Source organism: Rhizopus delemar, genomic scaffold, assembly GCF_000149305.1.
Source record: "Rhizopus delemar RA 99-880 supercont3.4 genomic scaffold, whole genome shotgun sequence".
Lineage (NCBI taxonomy): Eukaryota > Fungi > Mucoromycota > Mucoromycetes > Mucorales > Rhizopodaceae > Rhizopus > Rhizopus delemar.
The window spans coordinates 342928-365232 of NW_027137830.1; the positions used below are offsets into that span (position 1 = coordinate 342928).

At 33.9% G+C, this 22305-nt stretch overlaps 7 protein-coding genes across 7 annotated transcripts; 2 read left to right on the plus strand and 5 right to left on the minus strand.

The window, feature by feature from the left end:
- Positions 1 to 926: 926 nt before the first annotated feature.
- RO3G_05642 (uncharacterized protein) lies at positions 927 to 3240 on the plus strand (the record flags this gene model as incomplete). Its single annotated transcript, XM_067660232.1, has 8 exons — positions 927 to 1081; positions 1133 to 1418; positions 1478 to 1547; positions 1608 to 1687; positions 1741 to 1839; positions 1926 to 1989; positions 2056 to 2988; positions 3053 to 3240. 8 exons carry the CDS (start codon positions 927 to 929, stop codon positions 3238 to 3240), a joined length of 1875 nt encoding a protein of 624 aa, XP_067516333.1.
- A 65-nt stretch (positions 3241 to 3305) lies between these two features.
- On the minus strand, positions 3306 to 7261 carry RO3G_05643 (uncharacterized protein; the record flags this gene model as incomplete). Its single annotated transcript, XM_067660233.1, has 11 exons — positions 3306 to 3724; positions 3780 to 3968; positions 4126 to 4624; positions 4684 to 4800; positions 4857 to 5194; positions 5256 to 5998; positions 6045 to 6295; positions 6348 to 6493; positions 6559 to 6837; positions 6899 to 6939; positions 7011 to 7261. The coding sequence occupies 11 exons, from the start codon at positions 7259 to 7261 to the stop codon at positions 3306 to 3308; spliced, it is 3273 nt and encodes a 1090-aa protein (XP_067516334.1).
- Positions 7262 to 7600: 339 nt separating this feature from the next.
- RO3G_05644 (GDP-mannose 4,6 dehydratase) lies at positions 7601 to 8851 on the minus strand (the record flags this gene model as incomplete). Its single annotated transcript, XM_067660234.1, has 3 exons — positions 7601 to 8493; positions 8557 to 8694; positions 8755 to 8851. The coding sequence occupies 3 exons, from the start codon at positions 8849 to 8851 to the stop codon at positions 7601 to 7603; spliced, it is 1128 nt and encodes a 375-aa protein (XP_067516335.1).
- Positions 8852 to 11415: 2564 nt separating this feature from the next.
- Positions 11416 to 12087, minus strand: RO3G_05645 (uncharacterized protein; the record flags this gene model as incomplete). Its single annotated transcript, XM_067660235.1, has 3 exons — positions 11416 to 11640; positions 11726 to 11998; positions 12055 to 12087. The coding sequence occupies 3 exons, from the start codon at positions 12085 to 12087 to the stop codon at positions 11416 to 11418; spliced, it is 531 nt and encodes a 176-aa protein (XP_067516336.1).
- Positions 12088 to 12591: 504 nt separating this feature from the next.
- On the minus strand, positions 12592 to 13780 carry RO3G_05646 (uncharacterized protein; the record flags this gene model as incomplete). The annotated part of the gene is made up of 6 exons (XM_067660236.1): positions 12592 to 12844; positions 12896 to 12964; positions 13020 to 13057; positions 13109 to 13292; positions 13341 to 13553; positions 13605 to 13780. The coding sequence occupies 6 exons, from the start codon at positions 13778 to 13780 to the stop codon at positions 12592 to 12594; spliced, it is 933 nt and encodes a 310-aa protein (XP_067516337.1).
- A 2077-nt stretch (positions 13781 to 15857) lies between these two features.
- RO3G_05647 (ribonucleoside-diphosphate reductase small chain) lies at positions 15858 to 17027 on the plus strand (the record flags this gene model as incomplete). The annotated part of the gene is made up of 3 exons (XM_067660237.1): positions 15858 to 15986; positions 16064 to 16397; positions 16456 to 17027. The coding sequence occupies 3 exons, from the start codon at positions 15858 to 15860 to the stop codon at positions 17025 to 17027; spliced, it is 1035 nt and encodes a 344-aa protein (XP_067516338.1).
- A 505-nt stretch (positions 17028 to 17532) lies between these two features.
- Positions 17533 to 19751, minus strand: RO3G_05648 (cysteinyl-tRNA synthetase; the record flags this gene model as incomplete). Its single annotated transcript, XM_067660238.1, has 5 exons — positions 17533 to 17676; positions 17771 to 18916; positions 18985 to 19110; positions 19169 to 19609; positions 19662 to 19751. 5 exons carry the CDS (start codon positions 19749 to 19751, stop codon positions 17533 to 17535), a joined length of 1947 nt encoding a protein of 648 aa, XP_067516339.1.
- Between the last annotated feature and the right edge of the window lie 2554 nt (positions 19752 to 22305).

The window sequence follows — 22305 nt, forward strand, 5'->3', positions numbered from 1 at the left end:
AAAAGATCTTTATATGGCAGCCAAATACTATAGAAAGGCAGACAAACAAGGACAAGGGATCATGGGTAATTCCTGGATCTGGAAATCAAAATATGATCAAGCCATTAGTCAATAATATTTATTTGTAATTTGTGAAACTGTATTGAAAGTAAATTTAAACCCTTTGCAGGAGTTATCTTTCTCAATAAAGATCTGTGCTGACAATTAACTATTCCAATTTCTGCTTTCAATTAAGCTGTCATCTCTACAGCAAAGATAAATTTTAAATATAGATCAAAGGACCATGAACCGTACATCACGCCAAACCTTTTTTTTTTTTCACTTTTTTGTCCTCATTGATTCAGATTTTTTTTTCGTATTACAGCACAATCAATGCTTTATGCGTCTAATTCTATGCGATAGTTGCTTGTATAACATAGTTTTAATACATTGATAGGCATTTCAGTGAATGATTCATTATGTAAGCAATTAAGTCTATTAATGCCAAAAGATATGCTGCAAAGAACGCTTACAAGTATAAATTCATCAAACATGACATACTATAATAAACTGCTGAAGAATGTCAGCATAGAAAGTACTAATGCACACATAAATCTACTTTTGATCTTGCAACAAGGCAGAATGCGCTATGTAACATGTAAAAGCCATTTAATTCTAGTAGTGGACAAAAACTTGAGACCTTCAACAATTCCAGATGAATCACAAATAACGATAAACCGGTAGCTACCGCGGCAAGACAACAAAGAAGCATATTACTCTATCACTCAAAAACCTAATAATCATCACGTCGGACATCTGTTGTATTTTCCTTTTTTGGCTTATTGTTTTGCAAAATGTCATTTTGTTATAAAAGTTATGCATTCTCTCTTTTTTTTTTCTTTAGTTATTGATTATTCTCTTCCATTTTCTTCTCTATCTCTCTTCATATGACACCTAATATACAGCAAAAACCTTTGTTAAATCAAACCTCATTTGTAGGCAATTTTTGGTCCAAAGACGATTCAGGTATGAATCAACTTTTAGACTACATCAAATCAACACACGATGACCTAGATATCATTCACAGTATTTATAAAAAAAGGTAATAAAAAAAGCTCAAATGTAATAAGACCATATTCATTTTCATTTGCAGGGCTGATCTGGAAAATGAATTTGGTGAAAAGCTGTTGGCCCTTTCTACTGCCCAAGAACTTGATGAACCTGCTGAAGATGGTGTTGCCGGCGCTTATCAAGCTATTGCTGTGGAACTAAGAAAAACAGCTGAATCTCATTTAGAATTATCTAAAAAACTAAAGAAGGAAGTTTCCAATGAATTGGAAGCCAAATTAGAAGATTATCGGTCTTTATTTGACAAGTGGGATAAAATACTGCACAAAGTTTATCTCACAAGACAGGAACGAACAGTTGAATTATTAAAAGTAATAGAAAATTAAAAGAGAAAGGAAATATTAGTCATTTATCTTGTTTTTCTTACTAGATAAGGGCGCAGTACTTAAAAGAACATGATGCTTCAAAAGGACAATCAAATCAAATGATGAAAAAACTAAGTAAAAGAGTGAAATGGTGATAAAAAAAAATAACAATTCATTTATATTTTATGTGTATAGGAGAACAATATAAAATGCTTGTAGAAGAAGTGAATGAATTGTCCCAGGAATGGATTGAAACATGGACAGAAGCATGTGAGGTAAGTAAAGAGATAAACAAAATGGTGAATGATTTGTAAACTATTTATTTTAGACAATCGAGGCGATGGAAGAAGATCGTGTTGAGTTTATAAAGGGAAATGTATGGGAGTATGCTAATCTGGCTTCTGCTAAATTGTTAATTCAAGATGAAGTAAGTCTTTACGTTTTTTTAATTACAATACCATCCCTAAAGCAAATATGAAGTGGTGTGAAGTGATACGAACTCAGTTAGAAAAGTGCAGTGCTGAAGAAGAAATTGAAAAGTGTATTTCAAATTATGGAACAGGTTCAAAGATACCAAGTATGAAAATGGACTTCTTTTTTGCATTTTATTATAAATTATTCATTTGTCCTCATTTTTTTTTAGCTACAAACGAGTATGTAGGCGAGGTAATGAAAGAATTTAAAAGAAAGCAATCAGCGCAACAAACACTGGAAGATAAGAACCAGATGATGGAAGGAACCATCAGATATAAAATAAGTGACAATATGGGTAGCACCGCTTCTCGTGGTCAGATAAAGAGAAAGCCACTTAACAAGTCATTGATAGAGAAAGCAACTATCAATCAGCAGATAAAGGAACAGAAAGAACTTGATGATATACCTACGACAAAAGAAAAATCAAAGTCAATCGAAGCTGTTTTGAACTCGTTGGAGTCTCAAAAAGGTACCAAAGACAGAGATTTTCATCGAAGACAGCCTTCAGAATACAAACCTGACACAGGATCTCTTCCAGTAAGACGTGGACAACGAACACTGCAACAAATCATTGATGCGCCAGAGCAAGCTCCAAAGTCGCCACGGCCTATATCTCAAATAATTCAAAACGAAGATTATAATAATAATTCAAAAGCCATGATACAGCAACAACAGCAACAACAGCAACAACAGCAACAACAGCAACCATTGAACCAACCATCTAATTTCTCACAGCAACCACACTTTCAGCCATATAATCCTCAATCCCAACAACAGTACGCAGCTGTTGATCAGAGATCCCCTATGATGCAGCCTCAACGCTCTCCTATGATGCAACCACAACATTCACCCATGATACAACCGCAGGCTATGATGATGCAAGTCCCAGTATCACCTATGATGCAGCCTCATCGATCTCCTATAATGGCGCCTCAAGGTTCACCCAACATGCAACCTTACCAAAGATCTATTCCACCACCTATCACGATACCAAACTATGTAGCACCTTCTCCACAACCTTCTCCAGCAATGATGTATGGTTTATCTCCTATTGTTCGTTGGCCAACTACGTTTATAGACGGAAGACCCATTATATCTTGGGGTAAGTGCTAGAAAAAAAAAAGCATGAAGCTAGCATAACGGAAAAACTCACTTCAAAAATACAGCGCGCTCAAAATATGACTACAAGCCTACGGATCCTACTGAAATACCACTGACAAAAAATTGCCTTGTGGGTGTTTTAGAATCTGATTTATCAGAAGAGTCATGGTGGATAGGCGCAGTTTGGGATGAATATCATCAAGCATGGTCCAATGCTGGATCTGTCCCTGGTAATTTTATGGTAAAGCTATAGCTATATGCCACATATAATGGCCACAATAAACATTAAATATTCCCCTCTTTCCTTTTATTTACATTTTACTCGAGTGCTGCTAATTTTTGTTTTAAAGAAGCTATTTGTGAATTAATTTCTCGCTGTGCATTGTCCAATCGTTCATTTTCCTCTTGTTCTAGCTGTGCACTAAATTGAGGTACTATATTCTCTCTAATATTCTTTTTGGTGGGCAAATTAGATGTCAGGGCATGATGATCAGAAAAGAGTTGATATAATTGTTCTGTTGGTTCGTTGAAGACCAATTCATCATAAAGTAAGCTCATGACAGGCTTGTCCTTTGGCCAAGGTTGTCCATTCAAATCATCTTCAAAGGGGTGTAGTCGTAGGTGATGATAAACAATCACTGGTTTTTCAACGGCACAGGGATGAAAGTAGATTTTAATCATTATTTCAAATTCACCCCAACCTGTTTCTGATACTTCAAACGGTGGTTGCTCCACAGCTTTGAGTGACAAAAAAATTAGTTTTGCGTTAAAGCGTATTAAAGCAACATTTACTTCTAATAGGATTTGGATATGTTTCATGAAGCTTGAATACTACTTTTTTAATGTAATAACTTAAATCCTCGTTATTTAGTCCTTTCACCATCACTGTCCAACGATGCGTATGATCTGGATCAGACACTTTCTTTCCATTCAAAGGGTAGGCAATACTGCCATAATAAAATGGTCTAGAAACACTGAGCCCTTTTAGTCGTTTGTTTCCAGACATTCGTTATTTTGGAAAATGGAAAAAAAAAAACATAAAAAAAGGCACTAAATGCACACCTCATTTATTTTGCTACAGTCTTTCTACGATCCTTGCTTTGCTTAAAACACAAAAATTGGACAACAGTACTTTTACGGCTGAACACCAAAAGTTCCTTGACATGACTTAATTCAGATTGGAGGTTACTGGATGACTGTTGTTGAGGATCATAGGCCTGTTCAATTGTTTGATAAATTAACTGCAGTGTATCGGACGCGCTTGGCGTCACATATTGAGATAATGTTTGATGCATAAATTCAATCTCCAAAGTAGCTTGAAGCATACCTCCCATACCAAATCGTTCAACTTGCTTAAAGCTTTCCAAGCAATCACTGGCCATCATTTCGAGTAATCGAGAGAGGGCCCTCGTTACTAGTTGTTTAGCAACACCACTGATTTGCGAGTGGACCATTACTAGGGTCATTAAACCTTCGTAGACAAATGGATGAACCTCTTGTGGTTTAGGAATACTTGACCAATCAATTCCACTTTCAAGTATACCCTGTTTAACAATGTCTCGAATGATTTGCGATTTGCGTTTAATATAATCACCAAATAAAATTTCGTCCAGTTGGTCTATTACATCCACTAATGTCTATAAAACAAAAGTTAAAGATTATGCAAAATGAAAACGCCTTTTTTTTTTTGCTTTACTCTTAAATCCTCCTTTAATTGTACATTGAATGCTACTTCAAATAAATCAATCAGTTTTTTGATAACACTTCCACGCATATGCTCCAGATTGCTCACAGTCAACAAAATACGAACATCCTAAAGAAATGATGTAAAAAGGTACTTTTCTTTTAGGCGTGTTTAGGAATGATTACCATAGAATGAACATCAATGTTTTCTCTTTTCTTGGTCAACATCAGTTCTTCTTTCTCATTTAATGGGGTATAATCCGTAAAAGCCAATTGCACAAGACCATCTAGAAAGGTATATGTAGACTCAAGGAATGAGCCTCTTATTTTTTCGATATAATTAGGTGAAATAGGCATCTTTGTCTGATCTTCTAAGTCGTCCGAGACAGCAGTTAAGCTTGCTATTTTATGAGCAGATCTAGCACAAAACTTGTGAAAATCATAATATCGCTTTAGTAAAGTTGTAATTTGAGGATTTTGAGCGTCAAGTATCCATTCTTCCAACATATAGAATGTCTTTGCATCTAGTATATTTCAATATATAGTTTCTTTTTCATTTTTTTAACATTATCATATAAATCATACCTCTTTCCCAACATTTGCACACAACATCAATAAATTTAGATCGTGCTTTTTCCATTAAGTTTGTCAATCCAGAAAATATTTCACCTGCTAGATTAATTCCACTAATATCATTCACACAAGTTGCCAAATCGCCAATAACAAGTGTCAAATATTCTGAAGTATAGATCGAGTTGGCGTTTGCAGGTAAAAAAGACGGCATCATGTATTTTTCAGAACCATCCTTGGCCGTTTTTACCTGAAGCTCTTCCTGATCTAGTGAGAAATAGTCTGATAAAAGAGTTGCATACTGCTTGATAATATCGCGCGTCATACGTTGACACTGGTCGACCTTATTCATGTCCATACCTTGTCGACGTCTTCTTACTGAGGGTTCATTTGTCTTGTTTGCAAACTTTCCTTCAATAAATGCCTTTGATAAACGCCAAAAGTCAGGTAAACATCGAAGCAAAAGAGATGAAAGAGATTTGACAAGATCAGAAGTTGCACGCCAAATCTTTAATTCTGCATCCGAATAATTTTCTTCGGTACTCATATCCTTCAGCTTGTGAATTTGACCAATAGCTTTCTTAAGACCCAAGCTACGTTGGATAGCAAATTCTTCGCTAGGGTCTTCTGACTTCAAGCGATTTATTTTTTGAATGGCAGTATCAAAAGTTTCTTTCATAAGCCCTGTAATCCATTGATGCTGACTATCAAGATAGAACCAAGCTGGATCTTCAGTCGTATCTAAATCAAATAAAAAACTTTGGAGTATCAGAATAAGAACATATCACTTTTTTTTTTCTTTACTTAATCGTCTTTTCTTGTTCTTCCATACTTCGCCAAGGATCGGCCAACATTCTAAGTAACACATTTTGAAGCTCTGACACAATTTTACAGACTTCCACCCACACTTTGTCAAAAACTTTAAGATGAAGATCCGTAATGCGATTTTCCTTTTGATCCATATCCGACGCATCAGTTGAATCCAAGTCTCCTTTTAGTACTTGATATAGGTATTTGCCTTTTTTATAATCACGGATAGCTACTTCATATTTTGTCTATCGCATATCAGTAACACATGTTATATTAAGCAGCCTTCCCTTCACGCACCTGCTTAATTGATTCTAACAAGCTACTAGGCAAATTAAACAGAAATCTGTATCTTTGTAGCATATTAAGAGTACTCTTGACCTTTTCAACCCTTTGTCGTCTTTCAACTACAGGTCCATAGATTTGCTCTGCGCGATTATTCGCAGCTAAAGAAAAGAAGGCAAGTACTTGATGAGCTCATGTTATCTACATATAATGTATATGTATTTACCTTCTAAAGCCATTTGAATATTGATTGTTCCATAGTCTTGCTTCTCGTTTAATTGTTTTGACTTCATTTCCTCATAAACATGATCAATGGTATTTTTGGCACTCACAAATCGATCAAAATTTTGATGAACCAAGTTCTTAAGTGCTTCAGCCTTTTGATCCACGCCCTTTCTGAGCCTTTCTTCTCCTTGAACAAGTTCATTGTAAGAGGTATTCTGGTGTACTTGAAGTAAAAAGTGTCGCGGTTGGAATTTTTTATTGGTGATCATTAGTGTCGCCTCTAAATCAAAGCTTTTGTTTACAAAAGTTTACTCTAGTAAAAGAAAAAAAAACACCCTTACTTTCTTTTAGCTGTGTCAAGTTGGTGTTTCGAGACATTTCACTATCACAAAAAAAGGAGGAGTGTAATTCAATATGCAACATTAGCATGAGTTCTATCTTGCAGTTGCTTACTCTGGAAAGATGGAAGAATAGATCCCTAATGGGTCACTGTCGTTCATAGCTTGCAACTCAACATCATTTTCTGATGGTTGAATGCTTTCAAGTTGTTGATCTTCTGGATGTTGAAATGTGCTGTTTCTATTCAAGTCTTTATCCTGGTTTTCTTCATTTTCAATCCATATTTCAGGTTCCAAAGAATCAATGTGATAAAAGCGTAAAATGGCAGCATCCTCTGCATATTCTGGCAAGTCCAGTCTATTCATCTTCGACTGAATCAGAGGGAAAAGAAATACAAATTAAAATTCAGTTATACATTTATTCCGGTCACGTGGTATATTAGTGCGATTCTTAATTTAGGCTGGCTAACCATTAGTCAATCTTCCTATAAAAGATTGTCTAATTTCACTTTTTTTATTTTATACTTTTAATTAGGATTCTCTTCTAATTATTTTAATTTTTAAGTGTATCAACCAACATAGTATAAGACATAAATAAAAGCAGATTGTGTTTATTACAAGTTAAAATCATACTATAACAGATGACTAGTACATTGCGCAATCTTCATAATTTTATTTTTATAAAAGGAAAACAAAGATATATACTTACACCAAAGTAGAAGAGCTTAAGCTCCCTTCAATATCAGCCACAACCATTTCAGTCACCAGTTCATCAAAAGTAACCTTACGTTTCCAGCCCAATTCAGTGTTGGCCTTTGTAGGATCACCCAACAAAAGATCAACTTCGGCAGGACGAAAGTATTTGGGATCGATGCGCACACGCACCTTACCTGTCTCAGCGTCTTTACCAATCTCATTCACACCTTCACCTTCCCAAACAATAGTACGTCCAGTAACCTTGAATGCCTTTTCAACAAAACTTCTTACAGTATGTGTTTCACCTGTGGCCAGGACGAAATCTTGAGGCTTTTCTTGCTGAAGCATGAGCCACATACCCTCTACATAGTCACGAGCATGTCCCCAATCACGTTTGGCATCAATGTTACCCAGATAAAGACAATCCTGACGGCCTAAGTGAATATCGGCCACAGCACGTGTGATTTTACGGGTTACAAAGGTACGACCACGACGAGGTGATTCGTGGTTGAAAAGGATACCATTGCAAGCATACATGTCGTAGGATTCACGGTAGTTTACAGTGATCCAGTAGCCATAGAGCTTGGCAACACCATAGGGAGACCGAGGATAGAAGGGCGTGGTTTCCTTTTGAGGAGTCTCGACGACCTTACCGTAAAGTTCAGAGGTAGAGGCTTGGTAGAAACGGACTCGGTCAGCTAAACCACAAGTACGGATAGCATCTAATAAACGAAGTGTGCCAAGAGCATCGACGTCACCAGTATATTCAGACATGTCAAAAGAAACTTTGACATGAGATTGAGCAGCAAGATTATAAACTTCAGTAGGTTGGATCTGGGAGATGATGTGAACAAGGCAAGTAGAGTCAGTCAAATCACCGTGATGAAGAAAGAACTTTACACCTTTTTTTTTAAAAAAAAAAAACAGTGAGTACAAAAAAAGGCCCTAATAAAAAATGAACTTACCAGTTTCATGTCTATCTTTATAAATGTGCTCAATGCGGCCTGTATTAAAAGAAGAGGATCTACGAATAATACCATGTACTTCATATCCTTTTTCTAGCAGAAATTCAACCAAATAAGAGCCGTCTTGACCAGTGACACCTTTTATAAGAACAGATATTAGGCTTATTATCACGACAAATGTACTTTTCATATGCATACCTGTGATTAAGGCTACTTTACGAGCTCTATAGTCTTGAATGGGTATACTTGCTGTATTGCTCCCAACTTGAAGAGAAGCGATGATGTTTTCAGACATGATGAAAGAGAGATAAGAAGAAAGAAAGGAATAAATAATGAATGAAGAGTAACTGAATTTGTGTGACACGACCAAATAATGACAGGCTCTGATTTGCGCAGAGTACAAATCGGTTATGTCTGTACAACAATATCGAAGCCTTATGTAGAAATCTCCTTTATTGATGTTATATGTAATAAAGTCCAATCCATTCCTTCATTTCTTTTTTCACTAAAGATTCTTGGCCATATTCGTAGAAAAATTAACTAACTCATTTACGAAAGGATTACAAAAAGGAAGCGCTATTTACAGTATTTTATGTAAAATAAATACGTGTTTAATCACATATCAAATCCCTTATTGATAAATTTTGTTAAGTTAGTTTGGTAAAACAGTTACGTATCAATCCTCTGGAGCGAGATAAAAACACATGCATTATTATCCATTCTTTATACCATGTATTTTGTATGTAGAAAAAAATAGCGCGAAGAGATTAGGTTCTTAAATTCCTCATTCTAATCTGATTTACTTTCGAGAAAGCATCGGTATTTGTTGTTTATTCTTTCTTCCTCCCTTGTTAAATATAAATGAATGTTTTCCTAAAAATTCCAAACTGTTATCAAGTTAGAAAAGTTACAATCGCCCATTTGGCGTTGTGGCTACTGTATTCTTAGTTATTATCTTAATTTTCTTAAAATAGTGATCACACTTTCTCGATCAACCAATAAATTTTTCTCATTTATTTGGAAACGTAGTATGTAGACAATTGCAATGGAGAGTTAGTAGAGAGCGCTATGGAAAAGAGGAGACAAGGCTTTCTTATAATTGGATATGATTAAATTAAGCACTGGGAGACTATTTACAGATTCATAATTAATTTCTTGATAACAGGTAATATGAAGAGCATAGTAATGAGCGTGTGTAAGTATATTCACTATTTTTGAAGAGTATTGTAATTAGATACGATGAAGAAGATGAGATAAGAATTTCAGTATTTGATTTGACGATTAAAGACTTGCTGTGAAATATCACAGTTAAATTTTATGTAGTCAATATGCAGGGCTATTCAACATTATATGAACAATAAAGAGCATTATATTTCTTGTTATGTTCTGGTAAAGTAATTATCAAAGTAGCAATAATAAACCAAAAGAATACTTTTTGAGACTGAACGTTATTTAAGACAATTTTCATTGTTAAAAGGGAATCATTACAAAGTCTACTATTTATATTCTTCTATCAGTTGACGGGTAAATGAGTAGCTATGGCCGTAGATCCAATAATTGGCATGTTTGATTGAAGAATAATCGCTGAATCGATTATGAAAGTCTTTAATTCATTGTTTTTATAGATCTTATTGTTCTTTAACTGATCTGGGAGAATTGTTCCGTCTTCATTGAGAGGAAAGATATATTTATATGAAATGCCTCCAGTCAGATCAAAGTTGACTAGGTACCTGGTCCATTATTATTCGTTTGCAGAAATGATGAATAGTAAAGATCATGACTTATTTATTGTTCATGCTTACTTTATAGAACGAATCTAATAGTGATAGTTATATATAAAAAGAAGAAGAGTGTATTTTATTGAAATCGTTATTTTTTATCAATTTTAATATACTTCTTTTAGTTGTGATTGTTCATTGTCCGTTATGAACAGACACTGTTCTATATCAATCATGAACAATGTGCCAGTAATTGAAGTACACAACAGATAAGCACTTGAGGATATCTATTCATTGCTGTTTGTCGACTTGTCTTGAGCTCTGCCAACCTCAAAGAATATTTTACTTCTTGAGGGAACCTGATTCAACTGACCATGTGCAAGCTTATAACCTCGTTTAAAAAGAGTGATACTCCCTTTCACTAAAATTACTAGGTTAATTCAAGCGAATATTAACACATTTTTTAACTTGTAAAGTTTTTATTTTTTTTTAGATTTTTCTACCGTAATAAATATCATATGTATAATGTTACATACTACAAATAGTTATAGGAGCTTAACATTACTCTTTGTAAATAAGCTCTTCTTCTTTGTAATTAATGTCAAGAAGATGTATTTAATTTACAAATAAATGTTTTCTTTTTCGAGTTTTGAATGCAACGCCCAGAGTATGCGTTTAGTAAACTTTTACTTCAATTACTTTAAAGTTTATTATATTACCTTCCTCTAGATATGTTTACAATCGTGTTTGTTACCGAATATATTCACAGACGTGAAATTATGTATAGAACAGATTTAATGCTATATCTAATTCATTGCATTTATTGATTAGAGACACTTAATAGTTTTTGCAGGGGATGGGTTATTGAAAAAAAAAAAAAAAAAAAAAAGAGGGAGATCGCATCTTTCTGCTCTTTAGAAGATATAGCAATATGATTTGTTTGTATTTTGGAATAAAACAAAGAAAAGAGTATGGCAGTAAAATTAATAGCTTGAATAGTCTCAATAAAATGGTTTTCTTAATTTAATACAAAAGTAGCATATAAATTTCTTGCAGCTCTACGATAAAGCATCAAAATGCATCAAATAATTAATATGATTTATTGATTTATTGGATTTTTTTAATGAATAATCCTGAAGTATTAAAAATTTTTTTTCTTTGATTTTTTATCTCCAGACTTTTCAGATCTGTGAGCGTGTTTTTCCTTCTTGTTCTTCTTTGCCTTTTTTTCGCTTGTCACTTCCTCAGCGTTTCGTTCTTTACGCTTAGCTGGCTGTTGCTTTTCTTCTGAAGCTAACGTTGTCTTGTAAGAAGCGTTTTCTTTTTCAAATCTAATCTTTTCCTTTTCAGCTTGCTTGATGTAGGGCTATTTAAAAGGGAAAGCTTTTACTATTAGCATATAAGAAAACGTGTATCTAAAAATTTTTTTTTGCGGGATGAGAAACACATACAGCTTTTTCTTTCTCTGATAACTTATTCCACATCTCACCCACAAGCTTGGCAATTTCAATTGCCTTCATGTCGGGATGTTCAGCAGCAACTTTAGGGCGTACAGCTTGCGAGTATAGCATATAACTGGACAGGTTGCGTTTGGGAGCATTAGGATCTTTTTCAACCTTTTTTTTCTTATTGACATGATCAGCTTTTTCAACAGGAGATGTACCAAACAAAAGGTTTGTAAAATGGTGAAGGCTACCAGCTAATTGATCGATTGCTTTATGAATCTATATGTTTGCAAGACTAAGTAAAGTTTTTGCCACAACCTATTTCTGTTTGTTACCTCTTGAGTTTTTTGATTAGTTTCTGTCGTCATTTTAATTCTTTAAAGAAAAAAAAAGAATAGCAAAACTAAAATCTTTTTTAAAAAAAAATACATACACCGGTTGGCGCCGGGCTTAGGATTTGGCAAGAGAAAAAAAAAAAGGCTAGGGGACGGATTAGAGAAATGATAATTTGTTTTCGCCTAGTTACTATTATAAAATATTCTGCAGTTTATCTCATTTATTCTTTAAAATCAATAGAAAAGAAGATATATAATCGATATGGTTTCTGTAAAGGGATATCAGATATCAAATGCATTTTATCATTAGACTAATAACCGTAAAATTATGGCTTGTTGAGTATATGAAGCATGCAGGTAAAAAACAAGATAAAACAAAAGGCAAAGAAAACTTGCTGAACAGTTGATGAAGATTAAAAAGAAATGATAATAAACTTAAGAATGGTAGTTAATCAAATAAATGTAAATGTATATATAACATAGTGAATGAAGGATTAAGTTAGATTAATTGTTTAATAAAAGCAGTAATATTTGTCATTAGTTTTCTTTGGTAGCAGTAGCAGCAGTAGAGGATTCAGCTACTTGTTTAATAGGTTCAGGAGTTACAAGAACTTTTTCAGTTTCTGTGGTAGAACCATTTTTTTCCTCAACAACATGTTGCTCTTCCTTGACAGAAGTCTCTTTTAATTCAGATTCCTGAAGATTTTTTTTTTTAGGTGCATATGAACGGTAAGTGTCAGCTAAGTTTTCTTCAGGGATTAATTTCGTTAAGTTAGAATAAAGCTCGTCACTATAAAGAGGAATTATTAACAGCAAACAAAATTTATCTTTTACTTTTTACTTTGAACAAACTACGAATTTCTTGACAGTGGCTTCGGATAACAAAGGACGAACCAATTTAAAAATCGTGCTATACATAATTTATTTTTAGTATTCCATCTTCTGTTTCTTCTTTCTTATTTTACCTTCCCCACCAAGGAACGTTTACAAAGAATTTAGTAGCCTATGTCTATATGAATATACACATATTATATAATAAATAAATTGAACCTACCAAAAATTCAGGATAATTGTCTTGCATAATTTTAATAATTTCTTTTGTAGCAGTCTTTGCATTTTGTGTTCTACCCAACACAGAAGCACCTTTATAATCATGAATAACAATCATTGAGTCCACATTTACAAGGTCAATTTGTTGTATTCCTTTTTCCATTAATTGTACTCTCCAACGAATAAACCTGTTTGAACGATAAATAAACGCTTTTTTTTACTTTTATTTTTTTTACTTGTTCACATCAGCAAATACTTTTTCTTGATCAATATCACCATAAAAGTTATAACATACAGGTCTTCCCTTCTTATCTGTTTTGTATAAATAACCAACAGAAGAAAAGAGAGATTCATCAAAGGTTTCATCCAATAGTTCGTCTGTTTTAAAATCTTTTCGCCAAATTAAGGTGTCCGTCAACATTTTCGTTGCCTTCACCAAGTCAAGGTTTCTTTTCAAAAAAAAAATAAGTATAAATTGAACTTTGTTATGAATTATTTACCTTGCTCTTAAGAACTTCACAAGAAGTACATCCAAACGAGAATCAGTTGACTCCTTATCAAGAGCAATATTCCATAATTGATAATTTTCGGGTACTTGAGCACATTTTGTAATCTCAGGTAAACTAGCCTTTAGCTGGGAAACAGCTTCTTTTTCTACATCTGTTAAGGGCTCCATTTGCTAGAATAAAATAATAATAATAATAAAAAAAGACCACTTTTCTAAAATTTACGCCAATCATTTTTCCTGTTTGTGTTACTGGACATCTTCATTTGGAAATAGAATGACGATATTTTCGGTAGCTTGTACTAACTTGACAAAAATCAAAGGTTTTGTCCTAGTGAGTAAAATAAGGCTATTAGTCTAATAAGTAAAATATAAAATTGATTGTTTGTGTACTTAGATTTTACTAACAAATGTAACTGAATGATATGTAAAGAAGTTTTTATAAATTGAATATTTGAAAAATTAAACACGCACCACTTTTTGGTAGGTACAGAAAAGAACCAAAATCTCGTGCTAATACCTTATCAGATTCTTTTTTATTTTATTTTTACCGAATAAGAACTTGAGCTAATTGTTCGATCCAACTCTTGCATTTAAGAAAGTGGTGGACACGAGTAAGAAATTCAGTTTTTTGAGTGACTGATTTCGCTATTAAATTCTGGAAAAATGTCTTCCAATATCAACCATGCTAATCTGGACAACTCAATAGAAAGAGCTAAAGCAGTGTACCTTGATTTAACTACTTTTTTGCTTTTAACTAGCACACAACTCGGATTCACGCAGACAAAAGAGCCTTTTATCTCGGCTTTCATAGCTTTTCCTTTATGTTGCTTTCCGTAAACTATATGAGTTAATTGGAAGAAACAATAAATATATGTTTTTAACACTTTTGTTTCATCAATTATGCAAACACGCATGCTCTGGTCACGTATATCTTTCTTCTACTTATTACATGTCATATATACGAGAAGTTTAAATATTCCTCAATTTTTCAGCAGTTACAAAATATGTTTTTTGAATTTTTTTTTCCATTCTTTCTTTCTTCTTTAAAAATCAACTTGTATTACTCTTTTCTCCTTTTGATAGCAAACCAAGCAGTAAGATGATCAAATTTAACATTAATAATGTTAGCTACACTCCTCGTGAACAAGATTCCTACCATGAAAAAGTGCTTCATTTTCAATTAGGCTATGGACCTTTGTTTTTGTTTTGGCAGCAAAGCGTAGTTGATAAACGCGCTAATCAGTGTCTTCATGGGACTTATAGCTCGAAGAAAACATCTGTAATTTCAGTAAAGGATTTTTGAAGTCTTCTCGCATCCTTATTGATAACACAAGGTACCACTGTAATCGTTATGGTACTTCCAGAAAGCATAATGAAAGTGAGTATAATTCGTCCGTCTTGCCCGTGGCCAAGGGTAGAAAGACAATCCATCAATGAAGATTGTCAGAATAATCATCTTTCCTGTCTTTCACGTCCTGATCAAGTTGGGATATGCAAACGTATTTTTCTTGCTTCAAGAGTAAAGGTGATCCTTCTTACACTGCTACTGTGATATGTAACAGTTTTTTTATTTGTCAGAATGAATAGGCTCGTACGTGATAAAGGCTTAGTTGCATAAAAAGATTCTATACAAAGGTATGCCGACCACAGACTGAATGAGAATATGTTTGTCTCATGTTGATGTCGAAATCAGAATTGTCAATAAAGGCACAATCCTTAAGGTAATCCATATCCGCTTCAAATTCTTTTACCTATTCATAACGTTTATTGAGGCGAGTCTCATCGTTTCTTGCAGAAGGATGGTGATAATTTTTGTAAACTATGCTCTTTTGAAATGCATCTACCAACTGTGAAGTATTTTAAAATAAACCCTGCAAACGCTTTAGTCAAACCTTTGACTATATCTTTAATTCTAGCCTGCTAAAAAAAATCTAATCCTACGATATGAAAGAAAAAGGGATATTTGATTGTTTGGATGTATATTATAGATTCTTTCATACCTTTCTCCCTCATTTTTTGAGTATGCGCTTATTTCCATCCTCAATTTCAACTTCTTTCATGAGATTGAGATCCGATACTTAACACAATGTTCCTACCTTCGTGCATCTGACTTTAAATACAATTTGATCTGATAACAAATGAAAGCACATGATAATAGAAGGCTTTATTGGATGAGATTAAATAATGTTAAAATTTTAAAATTTTACGCAGTCCTTTTTTTTATTTGTTAAAGAGATTAGAAGTAATGTCAATCGAATTAAATGTCAACAAACTCCAAGATTTATCTTTAAAAAACAAGGTTGATGACGAACAAGAAGAAATTCTTCGTGAAAATACAAGGCGTTTTTGCTTGTTTCCTATTAAATACCATGAAGTAAAAGAGAAGAACAAAAATGTTTTTTTTTTTTTTTTTGTTTTGTTTTGCTGAAATGTTTTTGTTTCTTTTTGTAGATTTGGCAATTCTATAAGAAGGCAGAAGCATCTTTTTGGACAGCTGAAGAAATAGATTTAAGTAGAGACCAAAATGATTGGGAAAACAAAATGACTGAGAATGAGCGATTTTTTATTTCTCGTGTTTTGGCTTTCTTTGCGAGCTCTGATGGTATTGTAAATGAAAATTTGGTGCAAAATTTTTGTGATGAAGTCAAAATTCCTGAAGCTAAATGTTTTTATGGCTTTCAAATCATGATTGAAAATATCCACTCTGAAACATACAGTCTTTTGATTGATACCTATATAAAAGATGATGAAGAAAAAGAAATGCTTTTCTCTGCTATTGATACAAGTAAGCGCAACTTTTTCTCTCGTTTTATTTATAAAAAGTCTAACTTGTTTTCTTATAGTTCCTTGTATTAAGCGTAAGGCTGACTGGGCTTTCAAATGGATTTCTGCTAATGATTCATTTGCTGAGCGTCTTGTTGCTTTTGCTGCAGTAGAAGGTATATTCTTTTCTGGCTCATTTGCCTCTATCTTTTGGCTTAAGAAACGTGGTTTGATGCCCGGTTTGACTTTTAGTAATGAATTGATTTGTCGTGACGAAGGTCTTCATACGGATTTTGCTTGTCTTTTGTTTACTCACATTCGTAAACAACCTAGCCAACAACGTGTGAAGGATATTATAATGGAAGCTGTAGGTATTGAACAGGAATTCTTAACTGATGCATTACCTGTTGCATTGATTGGTATGAATTCTACTTTGATGTGTCAATACATTGAATTTGTTGCTGATCGTCTTATGGTTGCTCTTGGGTTCGATAAAATTTATATGGCAACGAATCCGTTTGACTTTATGGACATGATTTCACTGCAAGGGAAGACCAACTTTTTTGAAAAGCGTGTTTCTGATTATCAGCGTGCTGGTGTCATGAACAAGACCCCTGTTGAGAAAAAATTCACTTTGGATGCTGATTTTTAAAAAAAGAAAAGAGACGCGCATTATGTTTAATCCCCAAAAGACATTGTATATATCATTTACATTAATACACTCTTCCTACCCCCCTTCTCTAAATATTACTTAAAATAGAACAATTTTATTCCATTTATTGTGCATTTTCTTTCAAATATTCTTCATGTAACTTTTTTTGCATTTCGTACTCTTTTAAAAGTTTCTTCTTTCTACTCTTGGCTACTTCCTGACCATCTTTGGTATGTGTAGGAATTCCTTGTTCGTCAAATTGAGAAAACTCATCGGACTGCTTAAACATTTCTTCAGGAGCCAACTTTCCTTTTTCTAATCTTTCTAAACGCTTACGCTCACGTTCTGCTGCTGCTGCTGCTTTTTTAGCTTCTTTTTCGGCAATAATGGCTAACTTTTTCTCACGCTGCTTGATCAATTCTTCACGAGAAACCAATTTCACTAATGCAGTTCCATCTAAAAGGAATAGGAAGGATGAGTTTTTTTAAATACTCAATTTCGTCATTCACAAACCTTCTTGATCATCCAAGGATACACCAAGTTCTACCATTTGGTTATCACGAAGTGAGTCACACATCTTCAAGAATTCAACATGCTCAAGCTTTTGACGTGCGCCTTGACGTACTTGATCTCTAAAAGAAGAAAGTGCCTGTACATAAGGCATCAAAATTTCTTCCGCCTTGTAATGTTAAATGATTAATCAGTGAGAAAAGACAATTAAAGCATATACATAAAAAACATACATTTTGATTGGAGTTACTACCAGAAACACCAAATCCAATATCAGTGCCTTGATCAGCAACTCCGAATGTCTTCAGCATAGAGGTAATCCACTTGGCCACCTTATTCAATAAGTGAGTGTTAATTGATTTAGCGTTGGAAGACATGTATTTGTTTGTTTGATTAATCATATCCATAATTTCATCCATGGCCAAAGGAGTATTAATGGAGTCACATAAGGCAGCATGCACAGCGTCTTGTTTGTCCGACAAGATTTGTAACAACTCAATCTCAATCTGTCTAAATCGATGTGTTACGTTGCCATCGGGCAATTCATTAGCACCACGAGAGCCATCTAATTTGACTTTGTTCACCAAAGCCTTGACATTATCAAAGAAGTTCTTGATTGTTTGTTCGATTTGAATGGTTTCATCCATACTTGTCTTTTTGAAATCCATCTTGGCGTCCCATTGATGTTTCAAAAAGAAAAGACGCAACTGACGGGCAGAGTAAGTCTTGAGAGCCTCTTGAATTGTGATAAAATTCTTTAAACTCTTACTCATCTTTTGTCCTTCCACGTGAAGATGGCCAGCGTGCAAGAAGTAGTTGACCCATTGATGGCAATCAAAGTGTGCCTCAGCTTGAGCAATTTCGTTGTCATGATGAGGGAAAGCGAGGTCAACACCACCACTGTGAATATCCATTGTTTGGCCCAAGACAGCGCTTGCCATTACAGAACATTCAATATGCCATCCAGGACGACCTTGAGACCAAGGTGAGTCCCAAACGGGTTCTCCTGGCTTAGAGGCTTTCCAAAGAGCAAAGTCGCTGCTATTTTTTTTGCCTTGAAGCTTACTACCCAATGATCCCTCACCATCTTCGATCAAAGCTGTATCGCCCTTAGACCAAGGCTCTAATTTTGCATAATGATGACCGTTATGACCATCATAACGAGCAGTATCAAAATAGACGGAGCCATCGACAACATAGCCGTAACCATTGTCAATAATCTTTTGAACATAATCTACAATCTCTGGAATATACTCGCTCACACGTGTTTGAATATCGGGTGCACGTACATTGAGGGCTTCCATATCTTGAAAAAATTGGTCTTCCCAGTAGGCAGGTAAATCACGGAAAACTTTTGGATCATTGACTTGTGATCCTTTCTACATGAAAAAAAAATTGGAATTTAACACTTTTTTTTTTTTTTTTTTTTTTTTTTTTTTGGATTTACTCTGACGTCTAACCAAGTAGATACAGTATCTTGAGATGAATCCAAAAGTTGATCTACAGCTTCCTTAGTATTGATTCCATTTGCTAAATTATTTTTGGCTTTTTCAATAGCTTTATAAGATGTATCCTATTTTATTTTGTAAGCTTTTTTCCCATTTTTTTTTTTCTAATATTTATTTATATACCAAAGCACTGTAAATCATTTTGAATTTTTCATCTGCTGCAGTGGCTTTTGCTATTTCTTCAGGTGTCATCTTGCTGACGAATTCAGGCCAGTTATTGAGAGCTAATTGAAGCATAGATTCATCCAGCTTTTTTAATTTGGCTGCTGCAAATTCTGACCAAGCTTCTTGTGTTTGCTCAATCACTTTCTCGTTCAATTGCTGTGTTTCCTTTTTGAGGCTGCCGAAAAGATATTGTTGGCGGGCTCTCAAGATAATCTTGTCATCAATATCGGTAACGTTTTGTACAAAGAGGACATCGTATCTGAAGTAATCTTGAAGGACACGTCGAATGATATCCATAGTTAAATAGGTACGAGCGTGACCCATGTGAGATGCGTCATACACTGTAGGTCCACAGTTATACCAGGTCACTCGACGACCGGATTGAGGAATAAATTCGGTCTAAAAAAGAGTAAGATAAAAAAGAACGGAGCAAAATGTTGCTTATATGTACTTTGGTTTTAGTAAGAGAATTTTGAAATTTGAGAACGGGCACTGGTTTTGCGGTAGGTTTAAGCCATGGAGGCTGCTGTCTGGATGCCATTTTAAAGGAGCGAGGAAAAGAGTGGAGCGTAAAAGAAGTAATACGCATATATATTCAAAAAAAAAAATTGAAAATCCTCCATACAAGTTGCTACACAATGCTAGTGGCTTAGCAATGACTCAAGGTGAGGAATACACACTGTGTACCTGAAACATTAAACGTTCACTATAGAAATATGACGCATGCTTAAGTCCTTTTTTACACATAATGTGTACATTTGTTCAAACACAATGAGTAAATGGAATTTAAAAATTTGTACAAGTAAATCATTTTGAAGCTGCTTTTACGTCGTTTACCGCTCCTTAAGATAAAATTTATTGAATATACGGAAAGTCTTTAAATGAAAAGGAGGACCATTTAAAGGTGATGATTAACATGGACTATCATTTTTTTTCTGGCAAAGTTTAGATCGCCAGAAGCAGCACTTTGTCGTTGAGGGGAAGAATCTTTCATAAATTGTGATTTCTAATAATGAGAACAGGGCCAGTTTCCCATGCTAGCATTGCTATTTCACAACGTAATCCGCAGATATTGCTATTATTACTAGTATTCTCGACAAAGGCAGAGATATCATTTCCTTCCTTGAGATCCTCTTTAGTATAATACAATATAAAAAGTTATTGAGTCAAATCAATTAGCCACAGAATACAAAGGTTATGTAATAATTTAACATCATTGTACAAGAATGAAGACGCCAAAGTTTAAATCTTTGTCACTTCAAAACAACAAAAGAAAATGGTTACACAGTAGCCAGTAAGATATACAATGAAAATCGTATTGGCACAACTTCTAATAAAAGTTATTTTAAACCTTGATTTTGTTTTTGACATTACGAATATTAAACTGATCCCAACTTTACTATCTCTTCTTAAAAGTACACACTTTGATTGCAGAAAATAACAAGAAACCCACTTACGGTTGTACAATTTGTTCTCATGTCTGTAGCGTATGATTCTCTTGTATATTAAATTGTAGGGCATTTTCTAAAAAAAAAAATCTTTTTAGGCTATAAAAGAATGACTTCAAGTTTGCAAGTTTTGTGATTGTATCACTGAATCAAATGCTTTTTTAAAAAGTCACTATTATCTATTCCACAGAAAATGCTTCTTTTTAGCTTTTTTTTTTTTTTTTTTTTTTTTTTTTTTTTTTTTTTTTTTTTTTTTTTTTTTTTTTTTTTTTTTTTTCAGTTCTTTAAATATGAAACAAGGTAAATTTTATCTTCCACCTATTCAAGATATGTTGAATGGTATTTCGATAAAAGAAGGTGAATAAGCTGTATACTCAAACTATCTGATTTGTAATTGAAATTGATTCGTATAAACATATCAGACAAGCGATCATTGGCTCATAATTTGTTTATTACAACTGAGCCTACCATCAAACAGAGTAAACTATCAGAACAACAGAGACACCAGAGATCAATTTTCTTGACTGAATATCATCCGTACAATCACCAGCATGCATCGTCAGATCCTATTAAAAATAGATATGCCTGCCAGCAATGCACCAAAACCTTTTCACGTCCTTCTTCTTTAAGAGTGCACATATTGTCGCATACAGGAGAAAAACCTCATGTTTGTCCACAGCCTGGGTGCGGAAGGAAATTTAGTGTACAAAGTAATATGCGAAGGCATTTAAAAGTACACTATTGAAATCCAACCATCGTACTTTAATAAAAGCATATCACATTTAGTGTATGTCAATCTTTGAGTAGTTTGTTTATTAATCCGTCAACCTAAATGGCATCAGCCTTGAGTAACAGCTAAGCTTGTCTTGTCTAACATAGATAGCTTTATAACTCAAGTTTTCTCAAATAAATAGTGTTGTATGAAACTTCAAAACGATACCAAGTATGGAGCAATATAAAGCAGTTAAATATCGTTTTCTTTGTCCTCTTATTAATTTACAAATGTATGAATATACATTGCTATCTTTTTTCTTTTAGGTGCGTACAGATTTCAAAACAAACACAAGTTTTTTTTTTAACAACTGAACTATTTTATACAAGCAAGCAATATATTTATAGTTCATTTTGTTGTAGAACAGTATCTGCTCATAACGGACATTGAACAACCACAAGTAAAAGAAGTATATTAAAACTAGTGCTGATTTTGAAACGGATAAGGCGATTCAAAAGTCAATTTCAACTAAACTTTCAGGTTCTTCTCTTCTTTGCATTGCTCCTCGTTTGCAGACCGTGATTGAATATGATCGTATTTTGGCATTTTGTAAAGGATCCATTGTTGAATTTGATAGGCAAGGGTTTATAAATAAGGTACTGTGATGATATTGATCTCTTTCTTTCTTTACTCCAGTCCCCTTGACACTGATCAAAACCAGTGATTCCGTATTCCATAAAATGTGTCGTAACTCTGGTGAATCCGAGCGCTTGATTTCATTAGCAAAGTTTAAGTATTGATTGGTTGATGCATAATTGTTTATGTTAAACCTTCTATTCTTTATATATCCTACTTATGACCAATAATGTAAACCTATGTTTATGACTTTTATAGAAATAATTGATTCCTCATAAAAATTCGTCTATCTATTTAAA